Source organism: Anabrus simplex, chromosome 1, assembly GCF_040414725.1.
Source record: "Anabrus simplex isolate iqAnaSimp1 chromosome 1, ASM4041472v1, whole genome shotgun sequence".
NCBI classification, from domain to species: domain Eukaryota; kingdom Metazoa; phylum Arthropoda; class Insecta; order Orthoptera; family Tettigoniidae; genus Anabrus; species Anabrus simplex.
The window spans coordinates 1,477,733,166-1,477,759,114 of NC_090265.1; the positions used below are offsets into that span (position 1 = coordinate 1,477,733,166).

General features: G+C 38.5%; 1 protein-coding gene across 2 annotated transcripts in view; it reads right to left on the reverse strand.

Moving 5' to 3' along the window:
- Vps45 (vacuolar protein sorting 45) overlaps positions 1–25,949 on the reverse strand; it is a 189,296-nt gene that overhangs the window by 26,009 nt on the left and 137,338 nt on the right. For both annotated transcript variants that reach the window (XM_067137958.2, XM_067137957.2), the window contains exon 9: positions 1,134–1,292. In XM_067137958.2, the coding sequence (XP_066994059.1) occupies positions 1,134–1,292 (159 nt within the window). The remainder of the gene's footprint in view (positions 1–1,133; positions 1,293–25,949) is intronic.

Below are 25,949 nucleotides of genomic sequence, written 5' to 3' on the forward strand. Positions count from 1 at the left end.
GCTTAGGAACTTGAAATTTGGAACTTACCTTAATGATGTCCTCCTTTGTCTCCACTCCAGCATTTAAATTATTTGCCTTTCAGTGATCTATCAGTCCGGCTCCGTGGTGTAGGGGGCAACGCGTCCGCCTGTCACCCGGTGGCCCCGGGTTTGACTCCTGGCTGGGTCAGGGTTTTTTATTGTTAATGATTTAATATCCCTGGCCTGAGGACTGGGTGTTTGTGTCGTCCTTAACGTTCCTTTCCTCACATTCAACACTCTACACTTCCTCCATTCCAATTACACGCAGGTTCATATCACAATTATTGAGGAATGTGAAAACATGTATGTACCTTAAAGATAGTAAGGAATGTTTAAGACCTTCTACATTAGAACAGAGGAGTAAAGAGACAGAGGAGGGGCAAAAGATCTCTATACGTCAACGACCCAAACAAATTGCTGCTTTTTTATGTTCTCTCACCTCCTATTGATCCGAAGCGGATCCTGTGTCATGACATTTGACCTCAATATTTTCAAAGCAAAAGTGTATTGACCTAAACCCTTACACACAAGTTACTGTTGAGTGTCCCCCAACAGGTACATTGAAGCTCATTTAAATCAGTTTGAAGCAGGGTCTGACCTCTCCCTGTGAGACATGGCCAATAACCACCAGGAAAACTAGTTGAATACAGGTCTTAAATATGAAGTATTTTTGTAACTATGCAAGATAAAACAAGGAGACAAAATCACAAGAGAAACAGAAAAAGGAGGATAATGGAAGACGGCATGAGGGAACAGGAAGAATGTTTAGAGGAGAGGAGGTGGCAGAAGGTTGCTGAGGATACCTGAACATACTAGGTAGTTACAAATGAAAAGAAAGAGAAGGAATGGGAGCTCCAAATTGGATTGGATTGGATTGGATCGGATCTAGTTAAAAGAAGAAAGCATAACACAAGACCAGAAATAGAATATAGAGATGGATGAGGAATGGTGGGAAAATAAGATGGAGAGGAATCATATTTGCCTTGACCCAGCATCATCCAGATTTGAGGATATCATCATGATCGTCAAATATTACGATTAATAATAATAATAATAATAATAATAATAATAATAATAATTCAGAAAACAATATTTAAAAAAATTAATTTCACCTTAGTCAGTTCTTCTGGAACACCTCTCTTTTTCAGTGCTTCAACCAAACCTACAATATCATTGTTTGTGTGCTTTTCATATCTGAGCGCATACAGCAAGACAAGACGAGTTGCATCAATATGCCTTACTTTATCATTTCCAATGAGTTTACGAATTCTCTGAAACAACAAGAAAAATACTGCATTAAATTCCATCATTTCACATAGTAAATCATTTCCTAAAAGTAAACTCTTGGTGGGACCAGTAATCTAGTGAGCTCATAGAATGGGGATGAAGAGCAAAGGGAACCAGCATTGTGTGCAAAACATAGCCAAATGAGTGTGCTGCAAAGACATCAGCACACTGCCTCAGTATCATGCACCTTAACTGCTGTACGACAAAGGAGCGGAGAAGTTGCTTAAAATCCATTTGATCCCACTTGTCCATTTTTGGATCAAAAGCAATATATTTTGCTGTGGGTAGGGTATTCAATTTTTTCAAGGTTTGTCACATGAAGTGGTTTCAATGAGATCTAACCTTCATTTGAAATCCAACAACTGTTCTTGAGAGCACACCAGAAGGTTCATAATTGTCGTGAAAACTTGGACTTTTTTCAAGACAAGGTTGCAAGGGTAAGTAAGGATATTTCATCATAAACATTAATATAATTTGTTAATGTACTATCATGATTGATGGGACAAATATGTATTGAAGATGTGATAACTCCGCTTTTCATTATCACTTATCAACAATCGCCAATAATGCAGTAAAATTAGATGTTCCATTTTTGGAACAGTGAGATTGAATGGGTGCACATATATTACAGTACATGTTCTCTTCATTGTCTTTTTAGTTTGACTATTGACGAAGTTTTAGCTATTTTGGAAGATGAAGGTGACTTTTGTAATGCTAATATTTTAATTGCACCTCCTGAGAACTTGTGACAATCAGATGAAGACTCTGGTGACGAATGTGACAGTAACATAAATCACTTAACAGCAACCAACTGAGATCTGCTGCCAAAGCAACTGACCAAATATCATGCGCAAACAGATAAATTTTCCAAAGTTCAACTACTATGGACAATGTTGAATGATGGATCGCTACGAGCTTTCAACAGTGAGAAACTGTTATGCATTGAGGAAACCATGATTTCATATTATGGCAGGCATGGCACCAAACAGCACACGGCCGGAAAGCCAATGAAATTTGGCTGAAAGGTTTGGTGTTTAGGCAAACGGCTAAGAGTTACCTAATTCAAGGTGAGCCATACCAAGGTGCAACACCACATAACACAAGGCCTGAGCTCAGTGTAGGTGGTTCAGTTGTTTTGGATTTAGTGTCCAAACTTGTTAATGAAGATATACAGGGCTATGATTTCTTTTTTAATAACTTTTTTTTTTTAATTCACTGCCCTTGTTGGATGCACTGAAAGAAAAGGGCTGCACTGGAACTGGTACAATTCGATCAAATAGAACCGAAGATGCTGCACTGAAGGATTCTCAACAGATGAAAAAGGAACAAAGCAGCTTGTATAGCCAAGTAAGTGATGAAAAATCAAGTATTACTCTCATTCGAAATCAATCAATCACTACTGATCTACATTTAGGGCAGTCGCCCAGGTGGCAGATTCCCTATCTGTTGTTTTCCTAGCCTTTTCTTAAATGATTGCAAAGAAATTGGAAATTTATTGAACATCTCCCTTGGTAAGTTATTCCAATCCCTAACTCCCCTGCCTATAAATGAATATTTGCCCCAATGTGTTCTCTTGAATTTCAACTTTATCTTCATATTGTGATCTTTCTTACTTTCAAAAACACCACTCAAACTTATTCGTCTACTGATGTCCTCCCACGCCATCTCTCCATTGACAGCTCGGAACATACCACTTGTTCAAGCAGCCCGTCTCCTTTCTCCCAAGTGTTCCCAGTCCAAACTTTGCAACATTTTTGTACCGCTACTCTTTTGTCGGAAATCACCCAGAACAAATCAAGCTGATTTTCTTTCAATTTTGCCAGTTCCTGAATCAGTAATCCTGGTGAGGATCCTGTACACTGGAACCATACTCTAGTTGGGGTCTCACCAGAGACAAATATGCTCTCTCCTTTACATCCTTACTAAAACCTCTAAATACTCTCATAACAATGTGCAGAGATCTGTACCCTTTATTTACAATCATATTTATGTGATTACCCCAATGAAGATCTTTCCTTATATTAATACCTAGGTATTTGCAATGATCCCCAAAGAGAACTTTCACCCCATCAATGCAGTAATTAAAACTGAGAGGACTTTTCCCATTTGTGAAACTCACAACCTGACTTTTATCCCCGTTTATCATCATACCATTGCCTACTATCCATCGCAGTGATTTCATCCTGTTTTTAATAGCTATGAAACCAAATTTTGTAAACTAAGAGGTCCACAACTTCGCTATGTGCAATTATTGTTTGTTTCCATCTGTACCATTGTTTTCATTTCTTTTCTTCTTAGGTAGCACAGTTTTTAGATTCAATTATGTTTGTATTAACTCCTGTTTTCGCTGAATTTTAATGCAGTGAGTTGTTTTTTGCTCCACATGATGTAAATATTGTACATTGGGTTGTTTTTATTTCCGTCATGTCTCTCTTTTGTTTTTTTATTTGTTCCTTCATTGTGTTTTTTGGCACATTATTAGCTTGTATTATGTAAATTAGTTCAACCCCTCCCTTTTTCACTGAAGATGACTCAAACGAGCCGAAACATGTTCGAATTTGATTACTCCATCTAATGATGGAATTATATGATGTACTGAATTAGGAGGATACATACCTTTGTAAAGTCAATATGGAATGATTCTAATATCTTGTAATGGCTTTCACTTTCACGGACTTTTTGGTATGATGGGAAATTAGCGCCCTTCTCGAGTCACTCAGCACTGTGTGGTTATCTCTAGGTGGCGTTGATTTACCACCCACTTGACTAAATTGCAACCCAAAGTCATCTTGATACCTGTACACAGAACCAAGAGGGCTGTGTTTCAACATTGTAGTGGTATATGTAATATTATTACCAATGGCTCTCACATAAGCAGAACGAAAATTCCGTTATTTGTGTGGGAACCTTTCGATTTTAAATAATATAAAAGTGCGCACATTCTAGAAACTTGTTTTCTAACTATTAGACCTTTTCATTTTTGCCACCCCATAAATTTGCCACCCTGGTCCCGGGCTCGTTAGGCCCATGCCTAAATACGGTCATGGCTAACCGATTTGTACAGTACCACAGTAAGTAGTGGAGATTCACACGCAGCAGTGTATAGCATGCGCTGTGAGCAAGGGTAACATAGGTATATTTTTGCCAAGGTCATGGAAACAGAGGTACAATTCACCCGCTTGCTGCATGCATTCGTCATTCTGGCAGTCTCACTCAGTCAGTGCGTCTCTGCAGCTCTATTTAGTGTATTACTTTGTTGATGTGTAGTCAAATACAAAATTACTTTTTTTATTGTATAATAATACCATGCTTCCCCTCCTCCTCCTCTTCTTCCTTTTCCATCATCAAGCTCCTGCTGGACTGTGGCATTTATGGCACTTCTCCGCCTTCCTCTCTCCTTCCACCATTCCTCTTCCATCATTTTGTTCCAGTACAGGTCTCTTCTTCTTGCACTCCTCTTTATCAAATCAATCCACCTTGTTCTACGTCTCCATCCCACTCTCTTTCTCTCGATCTCCATCATATTTTAGTATTCTTTTCTCCTGCTCTATCTTCTTTACATATACAAACCATCTTAGTTTACTCCTATCAATTCTTTCATTTAGGTTTTCCATTCCGACCTTCTTTCTCACATCTTCTTTCCTTGTCTTTCCTATCATACTTTCAAGGTGTTTCATTTTGCTGGCTTGAATTCTATTCTTCTCCCAACTTGGCACTGTTGAGGTCTCAGCTGCATAAGTCAATACGGGTGCGTAATACATTTTGTACATTATCTCTCTACACTTTGTTGGGCTTCCTTATTACACAATACTGCCATAAGTTCTGTCAGTACTTTCAATGCATATAACATTAAATAAAACTATGCAAACCTATTGTACCAGGAAGGCATAGGCCCTGGCACATATAAATTACAAATTTTATTTTCTAGCATACAATTCAGTTCCGATACGTGAACAGCTGTGCGAGAGAATGTTCTCGTACCTACTGCACTCCACAAGCGAGAAAGCAAGTCAAGCAAGGTCAAGTGACGTCACCGCCGTTTGCAGCTCACTTCCCCTACCGAAGTTTCTCAATTGTATTTTTACGAACTTTTTAACGCCTGGACCGATTAACACGAGACCAACACTGAATTATAACTAATGTTCTGGAAGTAAAACCCTGCAAATTTGAAATCAATCCATCCAGTGGTTTCCGAGATATGACAATTTAAAATTTGGGAGAAATACTCGCCCCTTATCACCTGAATCCTTATCACCAGGCTGCCCGCCTGACGTGTACATATAGGCCACTGGGCCAAGGCCATAGCCAGTGCAGTCCCGTGTACAGAGTCATGTGTGCACAGTGTGTGTAGAAAGTATGCTCCGTCGCGATTCGCGAGGATATAATAGTGGCCGTACTCAAACGCTGTTGTAATAGTAAAAGGACGTCGTACCGTACATAAAGTTTCTGCCGCGCCGCGACGACTGTAAGATTCTAGACATTTTTCAAGGTGATAGAATACTTGCAAATTTGTTATAAGGGTGAAGCTATAATAGGAAGTAAGAATAGAAGTATCTCATATTTCACCGACTAAAATACAACACCATGAACTGTGCAAGTTCCACATAATTCTAAACTGTGCTAATATCATAAATCATTGCATGTGGTAAACTGAAATCATAATTTAAAACCACTTCTAAGACATATTTCCCTTACAGTGAACTGTGAGAGACTGTATTTACTCTATATTCGTCCCAGAACAGAGCAAAGATTAACTATTTGCATTGTGCACTTTCTCGATCTTTCGATCACTACGGTGAGAAATCCAGTGAACATTAAGGACATTTTTCAATAATATTAAATACTACGGACTAGTGTGGTGTGAATATAACCATAAAACCGCCTTAATGTTAATAATATTTGTTCAGAGACTGTGATAGAAACTGTGATAGATCACGTTTTCAAGTGCTTATGAACTGTGTACATAAAGGAAGGAAGTATGTGTGAATGATACTTAAATTACAATTCGCGTCTACAATTGTGTTTAAAAACTTATATACTAAAGTACATATTTAAAATATTTAAAAGCGTCTATGGTGAAATGCTTTTGTAATAACACTAGGTGGCATGAATAAAAAGACTGATATACAATGACATAGACTTTTATTCAAGCACAAGTGCTTTTTAAAAAAATTAGTGCCTCACCATAGACGCTTTAGGATATTTTAAAGTATGTTTATTAGAAAACAAGGTTTTTAACATCACTGTAGACACAAATTTTAATCAAGTGTTCTTCTCACAAATCCTGAAGATTATTACAAACACTGACTTTTTATAGGATCCCATGGGACATAGTTTTAAGATCTAATGTGCTTACTTTCCAAATGTTCTCATCTAAGATATTTATATCCAGCTGAAGATGACCACTAAGTGGTCGAAACATGTTCTGTGTGTGCTAATGTATTTTTAATTTTGTCTAAGGCAAAAGAAATAAAATATCGATTAGGTGGCTTTTTAGATTAATTTGTTGATTAGTGGCCTTATGTCGCACCGACACAGATAGGTCTTATGGCAACGATGGGATAGGAAAGGCCTAGGAGTTGGAAGGAAGCGGCCATGGCCTTAATTAAGATACAGCCCGAGCATTTGCCTGGTGTGAAAATAGGAACACACAGAAAACTATCTTCAGGGCTGCTGACAGTGGGATTCGAACCCACTATCTCCTGGATGCAAGCTCACAGGCGCACGCCCCTAACTGCACAGCCAACTCGCCTAGTAAACATTAGAAACAAAAGAGGCGACACCACACTACCATGTCTTAGTCCAGTTTCATTTCTGAACCATTCTGTCTTTCCAAATGGAGTCTACACACTGCTTGCACCATTTCTACAGTTTGTGTACCCATTCGCTTTTTGACCATGGTTTCCCAACCTTCTCCCTGGAAACATAATCATATGCCTTTGTTAAATCTATGAATGTCATAGCCGGATCCTTTCCATATTCCCAATTATTTTCCAATAATTGCCCATTCTAGAGATTGGGCCCACTGCCAATCTTCCACTTCTAAAGCCACACTATTCCTTTTGCAACTCTTCTCCTACTTTTCTTCTCATTCTCCTATCTAATATCCTTTTCAGTATTTTTGCCACTTGCATTAAGAGTATGATTTGTCTATTGTTATCACACAATAGTTTGTCCCCCTTCTTTAAGACTTTTCATTTCACAGACTGCTAATAACACATCTAACATGGTTATATCATCTTGTACTGTTGAGTCATCACACTGTATTACTACCATTTCCTCCTCTGCACAATTTCTCACATTCAGCAGTCTATCAGAATATTTCTTCCATCATCTCTGTATTTCTTCTGGATACATCATCAACTCTCCACCTTCTTCTTTCATCAGATTTGTTTAAACTCTTTCTTTCCTATTACTTCATATAAATCCATACAGCATTCTTTTACTCCCAGCTTCATTTGCTTCCATCTTTTGTATAAATTCTTCCCAACTGTTCTTTTTTTATTCTCTTACCAATTTCTTACATTTCCTTTTATTATCAAGATACTTCCTTTTGCTTTCTTCTTTTCTTTGACTGCTTCTCTCACCTTCCCATTCCACCACGGTGTCTCCTTTTCTTTCATTCTCAATGATGAAAATGAACAAGTCAGAACATAGAGCTAGACTCACAGATGATAATCTAGCATCCCTCCTACATATTACTAGTGCTTATTCCGTAACACCAAATACTGAAAACTTGGTTAAAAAAAAGGACATTTTCAAAAGAGTAAGATGTATTTCTCTTTATCAGGTCTAGGCTTAATTTATACACAGTTAACATAATTAGTATAATTACACACCTTTACAATCAATGTTCTCTCTCTCGTTCTCCTCAACCTGATGGTTGGTGGGTAGAATGACTTTCTTCGTCCAATGACCCAGCTGCTTGATTAGTTGATATGGACATCGCCCTTGAATGCCATCGAGGAACCCTGCTCTTGGTCGTCCTCTTCTAGTCTTTCCTTCCAGCGATCATTTTCTCTAGACTGATGGTTTCTTCAGCTCTCTTGAGAACTTCATTTGTCAGCCTGTGAGTCCAGGGTATTCGTAACATTCGACGCCAGTACCACATTTCAAATGCATCTATTCTTTTCTTATCAGCCTTTAATAGAGTCCAGGTTTCAGAGCCCTAGGTCGCAATGCTCCAAATGAAGCTCTTAATGAAATGCTTCCTTACTGGTAGGGATATTGCCCTGGAGATCAATAGGTTTCTTTTTTTTTACTGAAAGCTTCTTTAGCCTGGGCTATTCGAGAACGGACGTCCTTTTCACACCTCCCATCAGATGTAATGATGCTTCCCAAATAACTGAACTGATATACTTGAGTCAATTTTTCTCCTTCCAACCAAACATTAACATCCTGTTTACCATCCGGAGTACATTTCATTATCTTGGTTTTTGTTTTGTTAACATTCATGTTACATTTTAGTATTAGTAGATCATTCAATTTCTTTAGAGAGGTCTCTATCTCAGTTTCAGCTATGAGGGCAATATAATCCACGAAATGTATTGTTTGGTATAGTTGGCCATGTATTTTTATTCCATGGGTGGAGGTGGCTGAAAACTCTTTCATTGTTACTTCTAAATACACATTGAATAACAGAGGTGACAGACCACATCCTTGCCTTACTCCTCTTCTTATTTTCGCATTTATTTGCTCCTTTTCTATAAGCGCTGTCTGGTTCTTGTACAGCTGATAGATGATTTTCTGATCTCTGTAGTCCACTTTCAGACTTCAAAGGGCTTTAAACGTAATATTGCAGTTAACATTATCAAACGCTTTCTCTATATCAATGAAAGCAATTAGGATGTTCTTATTGATTCTTAGGGCTTGTTCAATAATTGATCTAAGGCTCAGAATTGCTTCTCTTGTTCCTCTGTTTCTTCTAAACCCAAATTGATCCTCTGAGAGATTTTCTTCTATTCTTTTCTGCATGCAATGGTAAACAATTCTTGTAATAATTTTGGAGGCATGTGTTACCAGGCTTAACGTTCTATAATCTTGACATTTCTTTGCACGATTACTTTTTGGGATAGGTACCAACACAGTTTTCTCAAAATCTTCCGGTATTTCTCCGCTAGTATAAATATAATTTACTAGTTGATATAAAGAAGATTTTGCTTATCTCCTAGAGCTTTTAGTATTTCACCTGGAATTGAGTCTACTCCAGGAGATTTCCTTTGTTTTAGCTCATTCAAAGCTTTATCAAATTCCTCTCTAAGTATACATGATCCCAGATCATCTTGTTCTATCTCACTTTCATTTTCTATTACATCGTCATCTATTTGTCCTTCATACAGGCCTTCTACATATTCTTTCCATATTATAGCTATTTTATCCTGCTCTATTATCACATCTCTGGTGCTTCCTTTTATTGTACTCAAGAGCTTTATCTTTCTTTGGAACTGCCTCCGGACTTCTGAAAAAACTTTTTCGGTATTACCTTTGGTTATATTTTCATCTATCTGTTTACATTGTGCTTTGATCCACTCTTCCTTTGCTTTTTTAGTTTCTCGATGGATTTTATTTCTTATTTTCGTGTATTCTTCATGATTTCCTTTCCTTTTGGCCATCTGGCGCGCGTTCATTAGTTCCAAAATGTGGGGTGTAACCCTGACACTCGTCCTAACTGCTTTGTCAATTTAAATCCAACCCCACCTTTTCCGTCTGAACAGCCAGAGTACAAAACTCTGAAATCTCTGCTCCATAGATCTCCGCTATCTGGCCATCTTATCTCACTCAATCCCAAAACATCCATTCCTAGTCGCTTCATTTCGTTCTTCACATTCTCCAGCTTGCCACACTTTTTCAAGGTTCTCATGTTCCACGTACCTATTTTGTAGGATTTGCTCTTTGCCTTCTCCTGTATCCCCCTCCACAGATCTGAATAGGGGGCTATTCCGGAATTTTTTACATTCGAAGACATCATCATGCTTTCTATTCTTGGGATATCACAGGGATCTTTAATGTGGTGGTTTCCCATTGCCTTCCACATCCTATGCCGTTGACCTACAATTAGGTTCATCCGCCTTAAGAAGTAATTTCTTACTCCAAGGACATCAGGGTGCCCTGCCCTCTTTCCACTCATCTGCCCTCAAAGAGGTCGTTTGGCACTTGGAAGAGGTGAACCACTTATACCGGTGGTTACTCGGTGTCATACTCTATTAATCCCGAGTATTGGGCTGCCACTTCCGCGATCTATACCGTACCGAAGTCCATCTTCTCCACCATAGGTGTCGTTGAGGTCTTCACTCGTAACCCTGAGCTGGGACCCTTAGCACATAATACACACCGGGTCAGTATGCTCTGGGACTCGCATTGGCAGGGGCGCCACTCCCTAGGTAGGGCTGCCTCCGAAGCGTCCCTACCTGTTAATCAATCAATGTTATAGGATGGTAATTAGATTCTATAAGGCATAGGCATCATTTCTTTATCTATTAGAAGAACATTATTCAAATATTCTTTGTTTGCAAATTGATTATATTTAACTCTGCACACACATTTCAGCACAGATTATGTATTCTATTAAATGCACATGATGGATGATAATAGTACTCAGGTCATTTGTAGAAGCAGAAACTTCACCACCACCATTCTCCTATTATCATTTCAGTGGATGCAGCATTTCTCAGCACACAATATGTACCATATTCCTAAGTACAGAGTTATCATACAGTACTGTGCTTGAAACAATATGCACTGTATTTAGTGGTAGTATGCACAGTTGCATTACTCTATAAGCAACACTGTACCAGCTCTTGCTTATCCTTGTGCTATGCACATCAACCTCTCTTCCTTGCTAAGCAGTACTATGTGCACTAAGACTGCTCTCTACGTTGAGTAGTTCTGACCCTTCCTCTGGGAGTGCTCAGCTGTGCAGTAGGCATTGGGTGCCTTTTGAAATGATTAATTATTGAAACATCACAATAAGCTTATGTTTGAATTAAATATCTAAGCTATATTCATCCCAAATTTTAGCTCAACTGGTCCTGTACTTTTAACATGAATGAGCAAGAAAGAAACTGACACCATCTTAATTTAACCAAACTTTTGGCAAGTAATTTTGCAAATAATGTATCTTCAGGTCAATACTTTCCAATTATATTTTCAAATTAAACATAGCTGGTCATATGATAGTTCCCTCTGTGAATATTTCATGAAATTCCAACCAAGCAGTTTAGATATGTCTTTTGGAAAATAGAGAGATGTCTTTGATTATCATAGAAATAGAAATTATTGCACACATATTGAAAATACTTAGAAAATAACCTTTCAGTGAAAACTGTCTGTACAGGAAACTCACCCATCGTCTCCAACTCCATACTTGTATCATTCAGCTATACGGTGCAAGATATTTTTATTTTTTTATTTTCAAAATCTTCCTCCACTTGGAGGCTGCCGAAGACAAAGAATACACAAACAATTTCATTCAAAAAATAAAAATAAGTAAATTATGTCTCAGTCTGGCGAGTCTCAGTAGTGTCTGAGTAACAAAAGAGAACCCCTGAGCGCTTTTAGCCCCCAGTCGATGAACTTCTTGGTACCGGTACTGATGTTAAAGGTCTTCATCAGTTCTATCGTCTTCCGTCCCTCTTGCACTGATCATGAGACCCCTCACTTCTATGTCATCCAGTTCGTATTTATTCTGATGGCCATTTTACTTGATAACCCCGAGCGATGACTGTGTCGTACCAAACATGCACGCGTGCAATATTAAGGAGCTCAGCTCCCAAGTTAACTGGCCCCCCCAGTAGATGTCAGACTTCTGATCAAATATGAACACATATCTACTTGTCTAATTAACTTCAAAGAGTAGACATATAGTCTAATATAGTCTAAAGAAACACCATGGTACAAATCAAAAATACAAAGTTATTTCTAAGTTGCTTAAAAACTGTAAAGCAAGGTCAAAAATTAAAAAGTTCAAGCCTACCTATCGGATAACACTGTTGTTGTTGTTTACATCATCAGTCCATAGACTGGTTTGATGCAGTTCTCCATGCCACCTTATCCTGTGCTAACCTTTTCATTTCTACATAACTGCTACATCCTACATCTGCTCTAATTTGCATGTCATGTTCATACCTTGGTCTACCCCTACAGTTCTTACTGCCCACATTTCCCTCGAAAACCAACCGCACAAGTCCTGGGTGTCTTAAGATGTGTCCTATCATTCTATCTCTTCTGGAGAAATTTATCCAAATCAATCTCCTCTCACCAATTCCATTCGGTATCCATTCATGATTCGATCTATCCATCTCACCTTCAGTATTTTTCTGTAACACCACATTTCAAAAGCTTCTATCCTCTTTCTTCCTGAGCTAGTTATCGTCCATGTTTCACTTCCGTACAATACCACGCTCCAGACGAAAGTCTTCAAAAACATCTTTCAAATTCCTATATCAATACTAGAAGTAAGCAAATTTCTTTTCTTAAAAAAGGCCTTCCTTGCTTTTGTTAGTCTACATTTTATGCCTTCCTTCCTTCTTCCATCATTAGTTATTTTACTACCCAAGTAACAATAATCATCTTTTTCCTTGAGGAATGAATTCCCTAATCTAATATGACCTGCATCACCTGACTTCTTTTGACTCGCATGTCTCCAGATCTTCTGCAGTCTCAGATAAAATAACAATATCATCAGCAAATCTCAGTATTTTGATTTCCTCTCCTTGGATTGTGATTCCTTTCCCAAATTCTTCTTTGATTTCCTTTACTGCCTGTTCTATATAAACACTGAGAAGGAGAGGGGGCCACACTGCAACCTTGCCTCACTCCTTTCTGGACTGCTGCTTCTTTTTCAAAGCACTCTATTCTTATCACCACAGATTAACTTTCATAGAGATTGTAAATAATTCATCGTTCTCGGGTTCTGATCCCGATAGCCTTCAGAATCTCAAATAGCTTGGTCCAATCAACATTATCAAATGCCTTTTCAAGATCTAAGAGTGCTATGTATGTGGGCTTGTCTTTCTTAATTTGATCCTCTAAGATCATACAAAATCAGGATTGCTTCAAGGGTTCCTACATTTCTTCTGAAGCCAAACTGATCTTCTTCCAACTCAGTTTCAACTTGTCTTTCCATTCTTCTGTAAATAATGCGTGTTAAAATTTTGCAGGCATGAGATACTAAACTAATGGTGTGATAGTTTTCACACCTGTCAGCACCAGCTTTCTTGGGAATAGGTATAACAACATTCTGCCGAGAATTGGATGGGACTTCTCCTGTCTCATACATCTTACACACTAAATGGAATAGCCTCCCCATGCTGGTTTCTCCTAAGGCAGTCAGTAATTCAGAAGGAATCTCATCAATTCCAGGTACCTTGTTCCTATTTAGGTCTCTCAAAGCCCTGTCAAATTCTGACCTCAAACATGGGTCTCTCATTTCATCAGCATCAACACCCTCTTCTTCTTCTTCTAGAATGATATCATCTACGTCTTCACCTTGATACAATTGTTGCATATGTTCCTGCCATCTTTCTGCCTTGCCTTTCCCTAGGAGTGGTTTTCCATGTGAGCTCTTAATATTCATACAAATGTTTCCTTGATTTTCCCGTATGCAGCATCTACCTTTCCTAGGACCATACAACCTTCAACATCCTTGCACTTTTCCCTCAGCCATTCTTCCTTAACTGTCCTGCACTTTCTATCCACTTCATTCTTTAACAGCCTGTATTCCTTTCTGCCCTCTACAGTTTTTGCATTCTTGTACTTTCCCCATTCCATCAATCAGGTCTAGTATCTCCTGAGTTATCCATTGATTCTTAGTTGATCTTTCCTTTCTTCCTAACATTTCTTCACCAGCCTAAACGACCTCGTTCTTCACAACTATCCATTCTTCCTCTACTGTGTTTCCTTTAGTCTTTCCATTTAGTCCTTGTGCAAGATGTTTCTGAAACAGTCCTTCACATTCTTTTCTTTCAACTTGTCTAGATCCCATCTCCTTGCATTTCTTCCTTTCTTCACTTTCTTCAACTTCAAGTGGCATTTCATGACCAACAAGTTGTGGTCAGAGTCCACGTCTGCTTCTGGGGAAGTTTTGCAATCCAACACCTGTTTTCTGAATCTCTGCCTATCATATCTATTTAATAATTTCCAGTGTCTCCAGGTCTCGTCCATGTATGCAGCCAAAGTTTGTAGTATTTGAACAGAGTATTAGCAAGGACTAAATTATGATTGCTGCAGAATTCAACCAGCTGACTTCCTCTTACATTCCTTTTTCCCAATCCGAAATCTCCTACTGCATTTCCTTCTCTTCCTTGGCCTAGCACTGCATTCCAATCTCCCATCACAATTACATTCTCGTCACCTTGTACACACTGTACTAAATCTCCTATCTCTTCATATATTCTTTTGATTTCTTCATCATCTGCTGAACTAGTAGGCATAAAGACCTGGACTATTGTGGTGGGCATTGTAGTGTTTATCTTGACAACAAAGGTAAAATTAAGTGTATCCACCTTTTACCTTTGTAAAATGAAAACCGTCAATATGGAATGATTCTAATATTTTGTAAACAATAATCCTTTCATTATGCTGGTCACAGTAACTTACCCGCTGCTCCATTTTCTTATTCATTATTAAACCAACTCCTGCATTTCCCTTACTTGATTTTGTGTTGATAATTCTGTAGTCGCCTGACCAAAAATCCTGCTCTTCCTGCCAACGTACTTCTCTTATGCCAACTACATCTAACTGTAGAACTAACCTACCACAACTATTCAAACTTCTAACATTCCACGCTCCAACTCGCAGAATGTCAGTATCCATCTTCCTAATGATTGTCTCCTCTCATGTAGTCCCCACCCAGAGAATAGAATGGGGGACTATTTTACCTCCAGAATATTTTACCCAGGAAGAAGCCATCATGAGTACATCCTTCATACAGAGAGAGCTGCATGTTCGGGAGTTAGTTACGGCTGTAGTTTCCCAGTGCTTTCAGCCGTGTAGCAGTATCAACAAAACTAAGCCATGTTGAGTATATTACGTCATATCAGTCAATCATCCAGATTGCCGCCCTTGCAATTTCTGAAAGGCTGCTATCCCCCGCTTCGATGAACCATTCGTTAGTATGGTCTCTCGATAGATACCCATCCGATGTGGTTACCTGCGGCTCGGCTATGTGCTTCATTAGGACACGCAGGCCTCCCGACTGCAGCAAGGTCACATGGTTCAGAGGGGTTCACTAATGAATTTTATTCCTTAATTCTGAAATTGTAGGGATAGTTCAATATCTCACTCTTGAATTACTGGTATTCATGTTAAGTCATATACCATCAAACGGAGCAATTCACAACTGAATATTTCTTTATTTTCCACCTAGTCGATACAATGAATGCTTTGGAGGAAGTGTCCTTAAAATTAACACTTCCTCCAAAGCATTACTTTGTCAATTTATGTATTTTTCATCTAAACAGTGTTATGTGGCGGAAGATGTTGATAATATACGAAACATGTACCACTTTTAACCATTAAATTGCCTTAGGCAATCATTGTATCGACTAGGTGGAAAATAAAGAAATATTTAGTTGTGAATCTATTGAAGTGCGATACGGACCATGAAGCTAATTTTATGTAAACGGAGCAATTTCGAACACAGAGGTGGTTTCAGGCAGTATAGTAGATTTGCCGTATTTAGTTGCATAGCAACGAGCCGCCGGTGCTTTACACTTCCGCGCGCATTTTAGTTTGACCTTGAGGTTATGCTTCCCGCGCTCTATTCTTTTTATTACGAGTTGACTTCATACTTTGGAAAATTTCCCGTGTGCACTGGCATTGTTGAAAGTTCATGCATTATCATTAAGTGGATACTTTCGATTGTCGTGACCGGAAGAAATTCATTATAACTATGTTTCTTAGTGAGATCAACTGACTGAAGTGTTTAAAAACAATTGGTGTGGAATTTTGGTGTAATTTAGTGAAAAATAGTGTTTTATGCACATTTTACTGAAAATTGAAAGCAGTCTGGATGATTTCGGACAATGCCTAGAAATTACCAGAGGCAGAAAGCTGCTGCCTCGAGGTGTAATTATGAACCAAAATTATTAGAAAAAGCTGTACGTGATATTAAAAGTGGCAATTTGTCTTATAGGAAAGCATCTGATTTGTATGATATGCCTTGCTCCACCCTACAAAATAAAGTGCAGAAAGTACTTCCAAAAAATGGGAAGACAAGCAATGTTAAATGAGGAAGAAGGGAATGCTCAAGGAAGCTCGTCACCCTCCAGCCATGCTCCAACATAACCTGCTACTTCCCGCTGCCCCCACAAATAAAATGTTCTTCCTGGGAAGTCGATTTTTGGCCGTGACTTCCGCCGAGATGAAAGCAGTGCAGAAACAAGTGATGGTGCTGGCAGCACGTTCAGGTGTTGCAAGAAGAGGCTTTCCTTGTTGCAGATTATAAATACAAGTTGAGGAACAAAGAGCATACAGGCAGTATTTTGGATGGCCTGAAATATTCGTTCCAAGGGATGTGGATATCAAATACTTGCACCCATATAAAAACAGCACAAAAGTGTTTGCGCCAAGCTGAGTGGCTCAGACGGTTAAGGCGCTGGCCTTCTAACCCCAACTTGGCAGGTTCGATCCTGGCTCAGTCCGGTGGTATTTGAAGGTGCTCAAATACGACAGCCCTGTGTCGGTAGATTTACTGGCATGTAAAAGAAATCCTGTGGGACTAAATTCTGGCACCTCGGCGTCTCCGAAGACCTTAAAAAGTAGTTAGTGGGACGTAAAACAAATAACATTATTATTATTAAAGTGTTTGTGTTCCCTAACATCCCTGTTGAGGATACAATAGCTAAAGAACAAATTTCAGAAATACTTCCAATCCATGTTGAGAAGAGAGGAATGTTTATTTTCAAAGAAAACGTATTTTAGATTTATAGGCCGTGGCAGCAACATGTTCATTGTACCGACCTTTTTTTGCACTGAGATTTGTATCGTTTGTAAGAAAAATTATTAAGATCTTTCAACAGGACCTCTGTGCAGTTTATAATTATTAATATTTCAATTTAGACGGGAAAACTTTACATTTACCCTGTCAGAATATATAGATCAATCAGTAACACATTACATTTATCATTACAATGATTTTAACCAGCTAGTCATACTTTGGACACCCTCAGAACAATTTAAATATCACAACACTAAAGCAAAAAGAATAAAGAATTGAAATAAAGGACTATTTGTGTCCAAAATCACCTAATACACTTTGAAACTTTGGACAGCGGTTTAAAAAGCATGTGCGTCCAAAATCACCCCGAAGTACGGGGTGAATTTGGACACACCTCTTTGTTTTCTCAGGAAATATGTGTTGGTGTATATTTTTCGTTTCTAAGGTATTGCATTAATTGGATATATTCCTCATTATTAGGATGATAAACAATACAATTTAAAATTCCCTTTGTGAGTTAAGATGAAAATAACCACAAAACCATCCAAAATCACAGTATAGGAAGATGGGAACAATAATATGAAACAAAATAGGATAAAGGTAATATGGGACAAGGGAACAACGAAATGAGGAGAAAAGGATAAACATGAAAACATAAAAGGACAATCTATGCATCTTCATATATTATTGTCTTCATATAGATGGGCTCTTTCCTGATCAACTGAAGTTCTTCAACATCTATTTAGTTTGTGTCTCTATTGAGCTTGTTTCTACTTTCCAAAAGAAAAAAATGAATATAGATGGTAAAAGACTAGGAACACAGCACCAATACAGCAAAGGAACCCAATGGGTCGATGTAAGTAATTGAAAAGAACACACCAAACCAAACTCAATGGCACAACAGCCCCGAAAAGCCATGGCCCACCAAGCAACTGCTGCTCAAGCCAAAGGCCTGCAAGTTATGAGGTGTTGTGGTGCAGTATGGGTGGCATAAAGTCAATAAGGATGACATAAAATTGTTAGTGTTACATTGTAGAAGTATTATAAAGAAAGGAATAGAATTACATAATTTGATAGATATATATTTACCAGATATTGTTTTTTTTTTTTTTTTTTTTTTTTTTTTTTTTTTTTTTTTTGCTAGGGGCTTTACGTCGCACCGACACAGATAGGTCTTATGGCGACGATGGGATAGGAAAGGCCTAGGAGTTGGAAGGAAGCGGCCGTGGCCTTAATTAAGGTACAGCCCCAGCATTTGCCTGGTGTGAAAATGGGAAACCACGGAAAACCATTTTCAGGGCTGCCGATAGTGGGATTCGAACCTACTATCTCCCGGATGCAAGCTCACAGCCGCACACCTCTACGCGCACGGCCAACTCGCCCGGTACCAGATATTGTAATAGGAATTGAATCATGACTGAGAAATGATATTATGGATGCGGAAATTTTCTCACGGAACTGGAGAGTTTATTGTAGAGACAGGTAAGGAACAATAGGAGGGGGAGTGTTTATTTTATTTAGCTTATGGTACAACTTAAGCCGCGCACAAATTGAGTAACATGTGAAAGCAACAAATAATTTACAAAATAGAATAAATATAAAAGTCAAGGTAAAACATAAGGTAGAAATCGAGAGAGGTATGTACAATGCAGTAAAATAGAAAGAAAAAGTACAAAAATACAAAAATGTTGTAAAATATAAGTGAATACGAGGCATGTTTTTTAAGTGAGTACCGTTTTGATATTCCGCCGATGCAGCGCTGCAGTCGGCATTCCTTGCATGTGCGCTGTGTACCTGCATCTATTGGCAAGGCTGAGGCGCCATTATGGCAATAGTCGCCCTTGTGTACGTTTGTTGGCAAGCATTTGAAATGGCCTCGCCGATCGAGAGTCCCGCCGATTGTGAAGTCCGGTCTGTTATTCGTTTTCTGAGTGCAAAAGGTTTGGAAGCTATTGATATTCATCATGAGATCTGTGCAGTTCACGGACCAAACATTATGAGCGATGGAATGGTTAGGAAATGGGTTTAAGCATTTAAAGGTGACCGCAGAACTGCATCGGCGGAATATCAAAACAGAACTTACTCAAAAATCATGCCTCGTACATAAATTAACAAATGAAAAATGAAAACTAAACTGGGATGTCCAGTTATTGCAGCCATTGAATAGCTGTTGTTGAAACTGTCAGGAGGTCGTAGGTAGTTCCGCGGAAGGCTGTATGTGGGCATCTGAAGGCGATGTGTCACATTGTCTGGAATTCTTCACCACAGTCACAGCTTGGACAGGGTCGCAGGCCACAACAATATATCGCAGAGCCGCTTCTTCCGGGCCCAGTGCGCACTCTGTTTAGTGGGACCCATACACTCCAGGAGAGATGAAACCCAGGCAGGGGCTGCGTAGGGTCAAAGACCGATCTCCATTCGTCGGAGGCCTTAGCAGTCCATTCTTCATTCCAAGTGCGCAGTCAACAGTGGTTTTCTTTCATCAGTTTTTGAGTCAGCAGCAGGGGAGGGTGTCTGGATTTCAGTCGGGTTGAAGCGATTCTTTGGAAGTCTTGATGAATTGGAAGTGATTTATTCACCTCTCTTTTTTTTTTTTTTTTTCCAGGTGAGATTGTTCATGCAGCGTAGATCTAGAGGAAGGATGCTGCTAAGGACTGGAAGCTAGGGCAGTGCGGTTGTTTTGATAACACCGCGGATAATCCACATTGTCTGATTCAGGACGGTGTCAATTTTTTTGGTGTGGGCACTATCCAGCCAGACGGAAGAACAGTATTCAGCTGTTGTATAAATAAGACTTAAGGCAGAAGTACATAAAGTTGCTGCTGTGGATCCCCATGTGCTGCCAGATAGCTTGGATAAGATGTTTCTTGTACTTAGTTTGGCTGCAAGCTTGGAGAGATGTTTACTGTATGACAGTGTCCGGTCCAGTGTTACACCGAGATATTTTGGGTTTGGGTTGTACAGTAAAATGCTCTCATGGAGAGTCACTTTCAAGGTGGTATGAGCCAATATGTTACTCAGATGAAAGCAAGGTGTTTCTGTTTTGGTTGTGCTACGTGTCAGGCGCCACTTTTGAAAGAAATTTGTCAGTAAGCAGAGATCTTTCGTCAGCATGTCTTCAAGGCTGTGGAATGTTGTGTGCTGCGTGGCTATGCAAATATCATCAGCACAGGCAAACTGTCTTGATACCATTTCTGGGATGTCTGCAAGATAAATACTGAATAAGAAGTGGGCTGATATGGAACCTCGTGGGAGTCCATTATTTAGTCTTCTTGGTTTGTTCAGGGTACTGTTCATGACCACTTGAATTATTCTATCTGGAAACATGCGATTGATAAGATTTGTAGTGTTTTTACACTGTAAGATTTTCAGGAGTTTATACATTAACCCGGGTGAGGGAGTGTTTACACTGCTGAAAGAAGTATTTGTAAGCTATGAAAAATTTAAGGATGAGGAATATGAAATTCTAGGTGTAAGACTCATCTCTAAAGATAACAGGCAACTTGATGTTTTTGGGGTGTACAGGCCTGGCAAAGCTGGCAGTGATGCCGATGCTTAATTATGTGACAGAATAATCAGCTATGTGGAGAACGGCACAGAAAGGAATGTTTCTTGTAGCAGGTGATCTGAACCTGCCAATTGTTAATAGGGAAGGGAATGTGAATGACAGAAAGCATGACCAACAATTGGTGAATAATTAAGGGAAAGGCAGCTGATCCAGAAAGTAATGGAACCAACTAGAGGGAAAAATATTTTAGATGTTGTGCTGATAAAACCAGATGAGCTCTATAGGGAAAATGAAGTGACAGATGGTATAAGAGATCATGAAGCTGTCTTTGTCAGAGTTAAAAATGAATGTGTTGGAAAGGAATGTCATAAAAATAGGACTATTATGCAATACTATATGGCTGATAAGAGGGGAATGGAAACATTTTTGAAAAGCAATTATGATCAATGGGAAATATACACAGCCTATAGGATGTATATAGAGCAATTGTTGAAGAGTGTGAAAACAGATATCGACCTTTAAAAGTGTTAAGGAATAGTAAGGACCCATTATATTATAACAGGGAAGTAAAAATAAGGAAATGCAGATTAGAAAGAAATAGAGTCAGAAATGGTTGCAGGAGTCAGAGAGATTGAAGGAACTCACTAGGAAATTGAATTCAGCTAACAAAATCAGCTAAGGATAACATGATAGCAAACATACGGTAATTGGCAGCAATATGAAAATTAGGGAGTAATGAAAGGATATACTTTAAGGTAGAAACAGGTTTCAGGAAGGACATTCCAAGAATCATTTATGAACAAGGGGAGTGTATATGCAAGGATTTCCAGAAGACAGAAGTATTCAGTCAGCGAAATGTAAAGGTAGTTGGATACAAAGATAATGTCCTGATAGAGGAGGTGATTAATAGTGGTGAAATACTGAAATTTACCTATCATAATAAGGACATTTATAAAACTATACAAAAGTTGAAAGCTAGAAAGGCAGCTGGGATTGATAAGATTTCTAGGGATATATTGCCTTAGGAGAAACCAGCATGGAGAGGTTATTCCGTTTAGTGTGTAGGATGTATGATACAGGAGAAGTGCTGACCGATTATCGGCAGAATGTTGTTATACCTATTCCCCAAGAAAGCCTGTGCTGACAAGTGTAAAAACTACCCCACCATTATTTTAGTACCTCATGCCAGCAAAATTTTAACATATATTATTTACAGAAGAATGGAAAGACAAGTTGACACTGAGTTGGGAGAAGATCAATTTGGCTTCAGAAGAAACGCCGGATCACGTGAAGCAATCATAACTTTACATCTGATCTTAGAGGACCAAATTAAGAAAGACAAGCCCATGTGCATGGTGTTTGTAGATCTAGAAAAGGCATTCGATAATGTTAATTGGACCAAGCTGTTTGAGATTCTGAAGGTGATCGGGATCAGATACCGAGAACAGAGAATTCTCTTCAATCTATACAAAAATAAGTCTGCAGTGATAAGAATCGAGAGCTTTGAAAAAGAGGCAGCAATCCAGAAAGGAGTGAGGTAAGGCTGCACTTTGTCCTCTCTCCTTTTCAATCTTTGCATAGAACAGGCAAAAAAGAAAATCAAAGAGGAATTTGGAAAAGGTATCAAAGTTCAAGGAAAGGAAATCAAAACCCTGAGATTTGCTGATGATATTGTTATTTTATCTGACTCTGCAAAAGATCTGGAGAAATTGCTGAATGGTATGGAGAGAGTCTTAGGGAAGTAATACAAGATGAAAATAAATGTCCAAAACAAAAGTAATGGAGTGCAGTCGAACAAGGTCAGGTGATGCAGGAAATATTAGATTAGGAAATGAAGTCTTAAAGGAATTAGATGAATATTGTTACTTGGGTAGTAAAATAACTAATGATGGTAGAAGTAAGGAGGACATAAAATGCAAACTAGCATAAGCAAGGAAGGCCTTTCTAAAAAAAAAGAAATGTGTTCAGCTCGAACACTGGTATAGGGAATTAGAAAGATGTTTTTGAAGACCTTTGTCTGGAGTGTGGCATTGTACGGAAGTGAAACATGGACGATAACTAGCTCAGAAAGAAAGAGAATAGAAGCTTTTGAAATGTGGTGTTACAGAAGAATGATGAAGGTGAGATGGGTAGATAGAATCATGAATGAAGAGATACTGAATTGAATTGGTGAGAGGAGATTGATTTGGCTAAATTTGACCAGAAGAAGAGATTGAATGATATGGCACCCAGGTCTTGTACAGCTGGTATTTGAGGGAAGTGTAGGTGGTAAGAACAGTAGGGGTATACCAAGGTTCAAACATGACAAGCAGATTAGAGCAGGTATAGGATGTAGTAGTTATGTAGAAATGAAAAGGTTAGCACAGGATAGGGTGGTATGGAGGGCTGTATCAAACCAGTCTATGGACTGATGGCTCAAACAACAACATATTAAAAGCTAGGCTGGGAGAGTGCCATATCTGAAATAGTTATTTCATTACTCTTTTCATAAAGGAGCAATACCAAATGAATGGGAAGTTGCAATAGTAGCCACAGTATACAAGGGAAAGGCTGACAAACAAAGTGGATAATTACAGGGCAGTCAGCTTGACTTGTGTTGTTTGTAAGCTCTAGGAAAGCAATATTTCTGATTTATTAGACACATTTGTGAAATTACTAAATGGTTTGATAGTAGGCAGTTTGGGTTTATGAAAGGATATTTCACTGAAGCTCAACTTGTAGGATTCCAGCAAGATATAGTAGATATCTTGGATTCAGGAGGTCAATTGGACTGTATCACTACTGGAGAGCTTTTCTGGTACTATTTTGCATTTTTCATACCAAGCGAGGTATATTTCGTGATTATTTGCACAATTTGCACCTACAAGGTCATAGATAGGCAAGAAAGAAGATATGAAAAAATTTGTGTGTATCGCTATTACCAAAAAATACGGCCCCTATTAATTTGTTTATTCTATTATGTCATGTTTGCTTTTCGTTAAGGTTGTATGTTATAATTTCACCTAAGTATTTAAATTTGTCTACAATTTTGATTTCCTGTTCTCCTACTTCTATTTTCTTTGTGAGTGGTGGGTCAGTTAACATGATTTCTGTTTTCTCAAAGGATATACTGAGGCCAGTTTTTTGTGCTATTTCCCATAGTGATTTAATTTGTTGTCGAGATTCCTGAACATTGTAATACAGGAGAGCAAGGTCATCAGCAAATCATGTTATCTTTTGAATTTCCAATTTTTATGTTTTTTGGGTTATTCTTATACCGTTCCCTCATATATTCTAAAGCACAGTTGAATAGCAGTAGTGACAAACAATCTCCCTGTCTTAAACCAGTTTTTATGAGGCTTAGAAAATTCCCTTCTGAACTTGACTTTTGATTGTGTGTTGGTTAAGGTGAGTTCAATCAGTATGATTAGTTTTGGGTGCAGTACAAAATTTCTTAATATTTTCAATATTGAAGGTCTATGAATACAGTCATATGCCTTCTTAAAGTCTACAAATGTTATTGCGAGAGGTTTGTTTTGTTTTCTGTAATATGCCATAACTAATTTTAATGTGATGATTTGTTCTGCATGACTTCTCCAAGGTCTGAAGCCTCCTTGGTATTCAACTAATTCTTTAATTCCTTAATTCTGCCATACAGGATTCTAGCAAATATTTTTTATATATGTACAGTCCAAGAGAGAGACACCTCTGTAGTCTTCTAGATTGCTTGTCTCCTTTTTTTCGAAGCTGGTGGATGATAGCTGTTGTCCAATGTTCGGGAAAATGTTCTGTTGTCCACATTTTCAATAGAGCCATGTGTAGGGAGATTCATGGTACATTTCCATATTTCTGCAAAACTTGATCTGCATGCCTTGTAGTTTTTCATCTCCCCAACTGCTGTTTTCACCTCTTGGAATGTTGGGGGGGGTTTAGGTTATTCAGGTTTGATGTTTACTGTGGTATCTGTTAATTTTTAAAATTTCTTCGGGCTCTTCACAGTTCAAAAGTTTATTGAATGCTTTTGCCATAATTTTGCATTTTCCTTGTTACTATGCACCATTTTTCCTTCTTCACTTTTCAAGATTAATGTAGCGGGGTTGAATTTCTTTAGTTGTCTACCAAAGATTTTATAGTAATGTCTAGAGTTAGTTTTATGGTAGTTTTCTTCTATTGAGGTAATTATATCTTTCTGAAATTGTCTCTTAATTCTTTTAATAGTTTGGATGAATTTTTTCCTAATATTTTTTAGGTTGATGTCATTTTCTTCTGTTTTATGAGTTTGAAATTTTAACCATGCCTGGTGTCTTTCCTCATGACATTTGTCACATTCTGGTGTCCACAAAGCATGTCTTTTCCGTGAAGTTAAGGGCGCTAAATTTTCAACTTGTTGTTTGAGAACTGGTATAAGTTCTTCTAAATCATGAAAAATCAGTACAATCGGGTGCACCCTGGGTAACGTTGCAAATTAGCAGTGGCGGATTCTTCCACTACCAGTCAACACAGAAGTAGTAATCCTCCTAAAGGGTCTTTTTTAAGACCACTTGTTATAGTCTCGATAAGCATTGAGGGTTTTCCGTGTGCCAAAGAGACCTTATTGGCTGACTTGAGTAAGGAATGTAAATGTGACATTCTTCTAGTGCAAGAGACTCACCGGGGCTACAACAGCCATCGACCCAAAATCGCAGGCATGGAACTTGTTCTGGAAAGGCCCCATGATAAATACGGTAGTGCCATTTTCACCAGACCAAACCTAAATATCACATCAACCTCACTAACTGAAAGGGATGACATCGAGATTCTTTCTGTATGTACGCCATACTTTAGCGTTACTTCTGTATACAAGCCTCCTAATGTTGACTTCACGTTTGAAGAACCTACTAACTTTAAGTACCAGGGCGTAAATTTCATCCTTGGCGATTACAACTGCCGAAGCACATCTTGGGCATACCCAGATTCAGATACCAATGGAGATAAACTGGAAACCTGGGCAGAGAATCATGATCTTCATCTAATTCATGATCCAAAGCTACCAGCATCCTTCAATAGCAGTCGGTGGAACAGAGGCTACAACCCTGACAATATTTTTGTGTCATCAAAAGTTGCTGGGAGTTGTGTGAAGATGATGGGTAAGCCTATCCCATCTACCCAACATAGACCTGTAATCTGCAAAGTGAATGCCATGGTAGTGCTAGACGAGGTACCTTTCAAGCAAAGGTT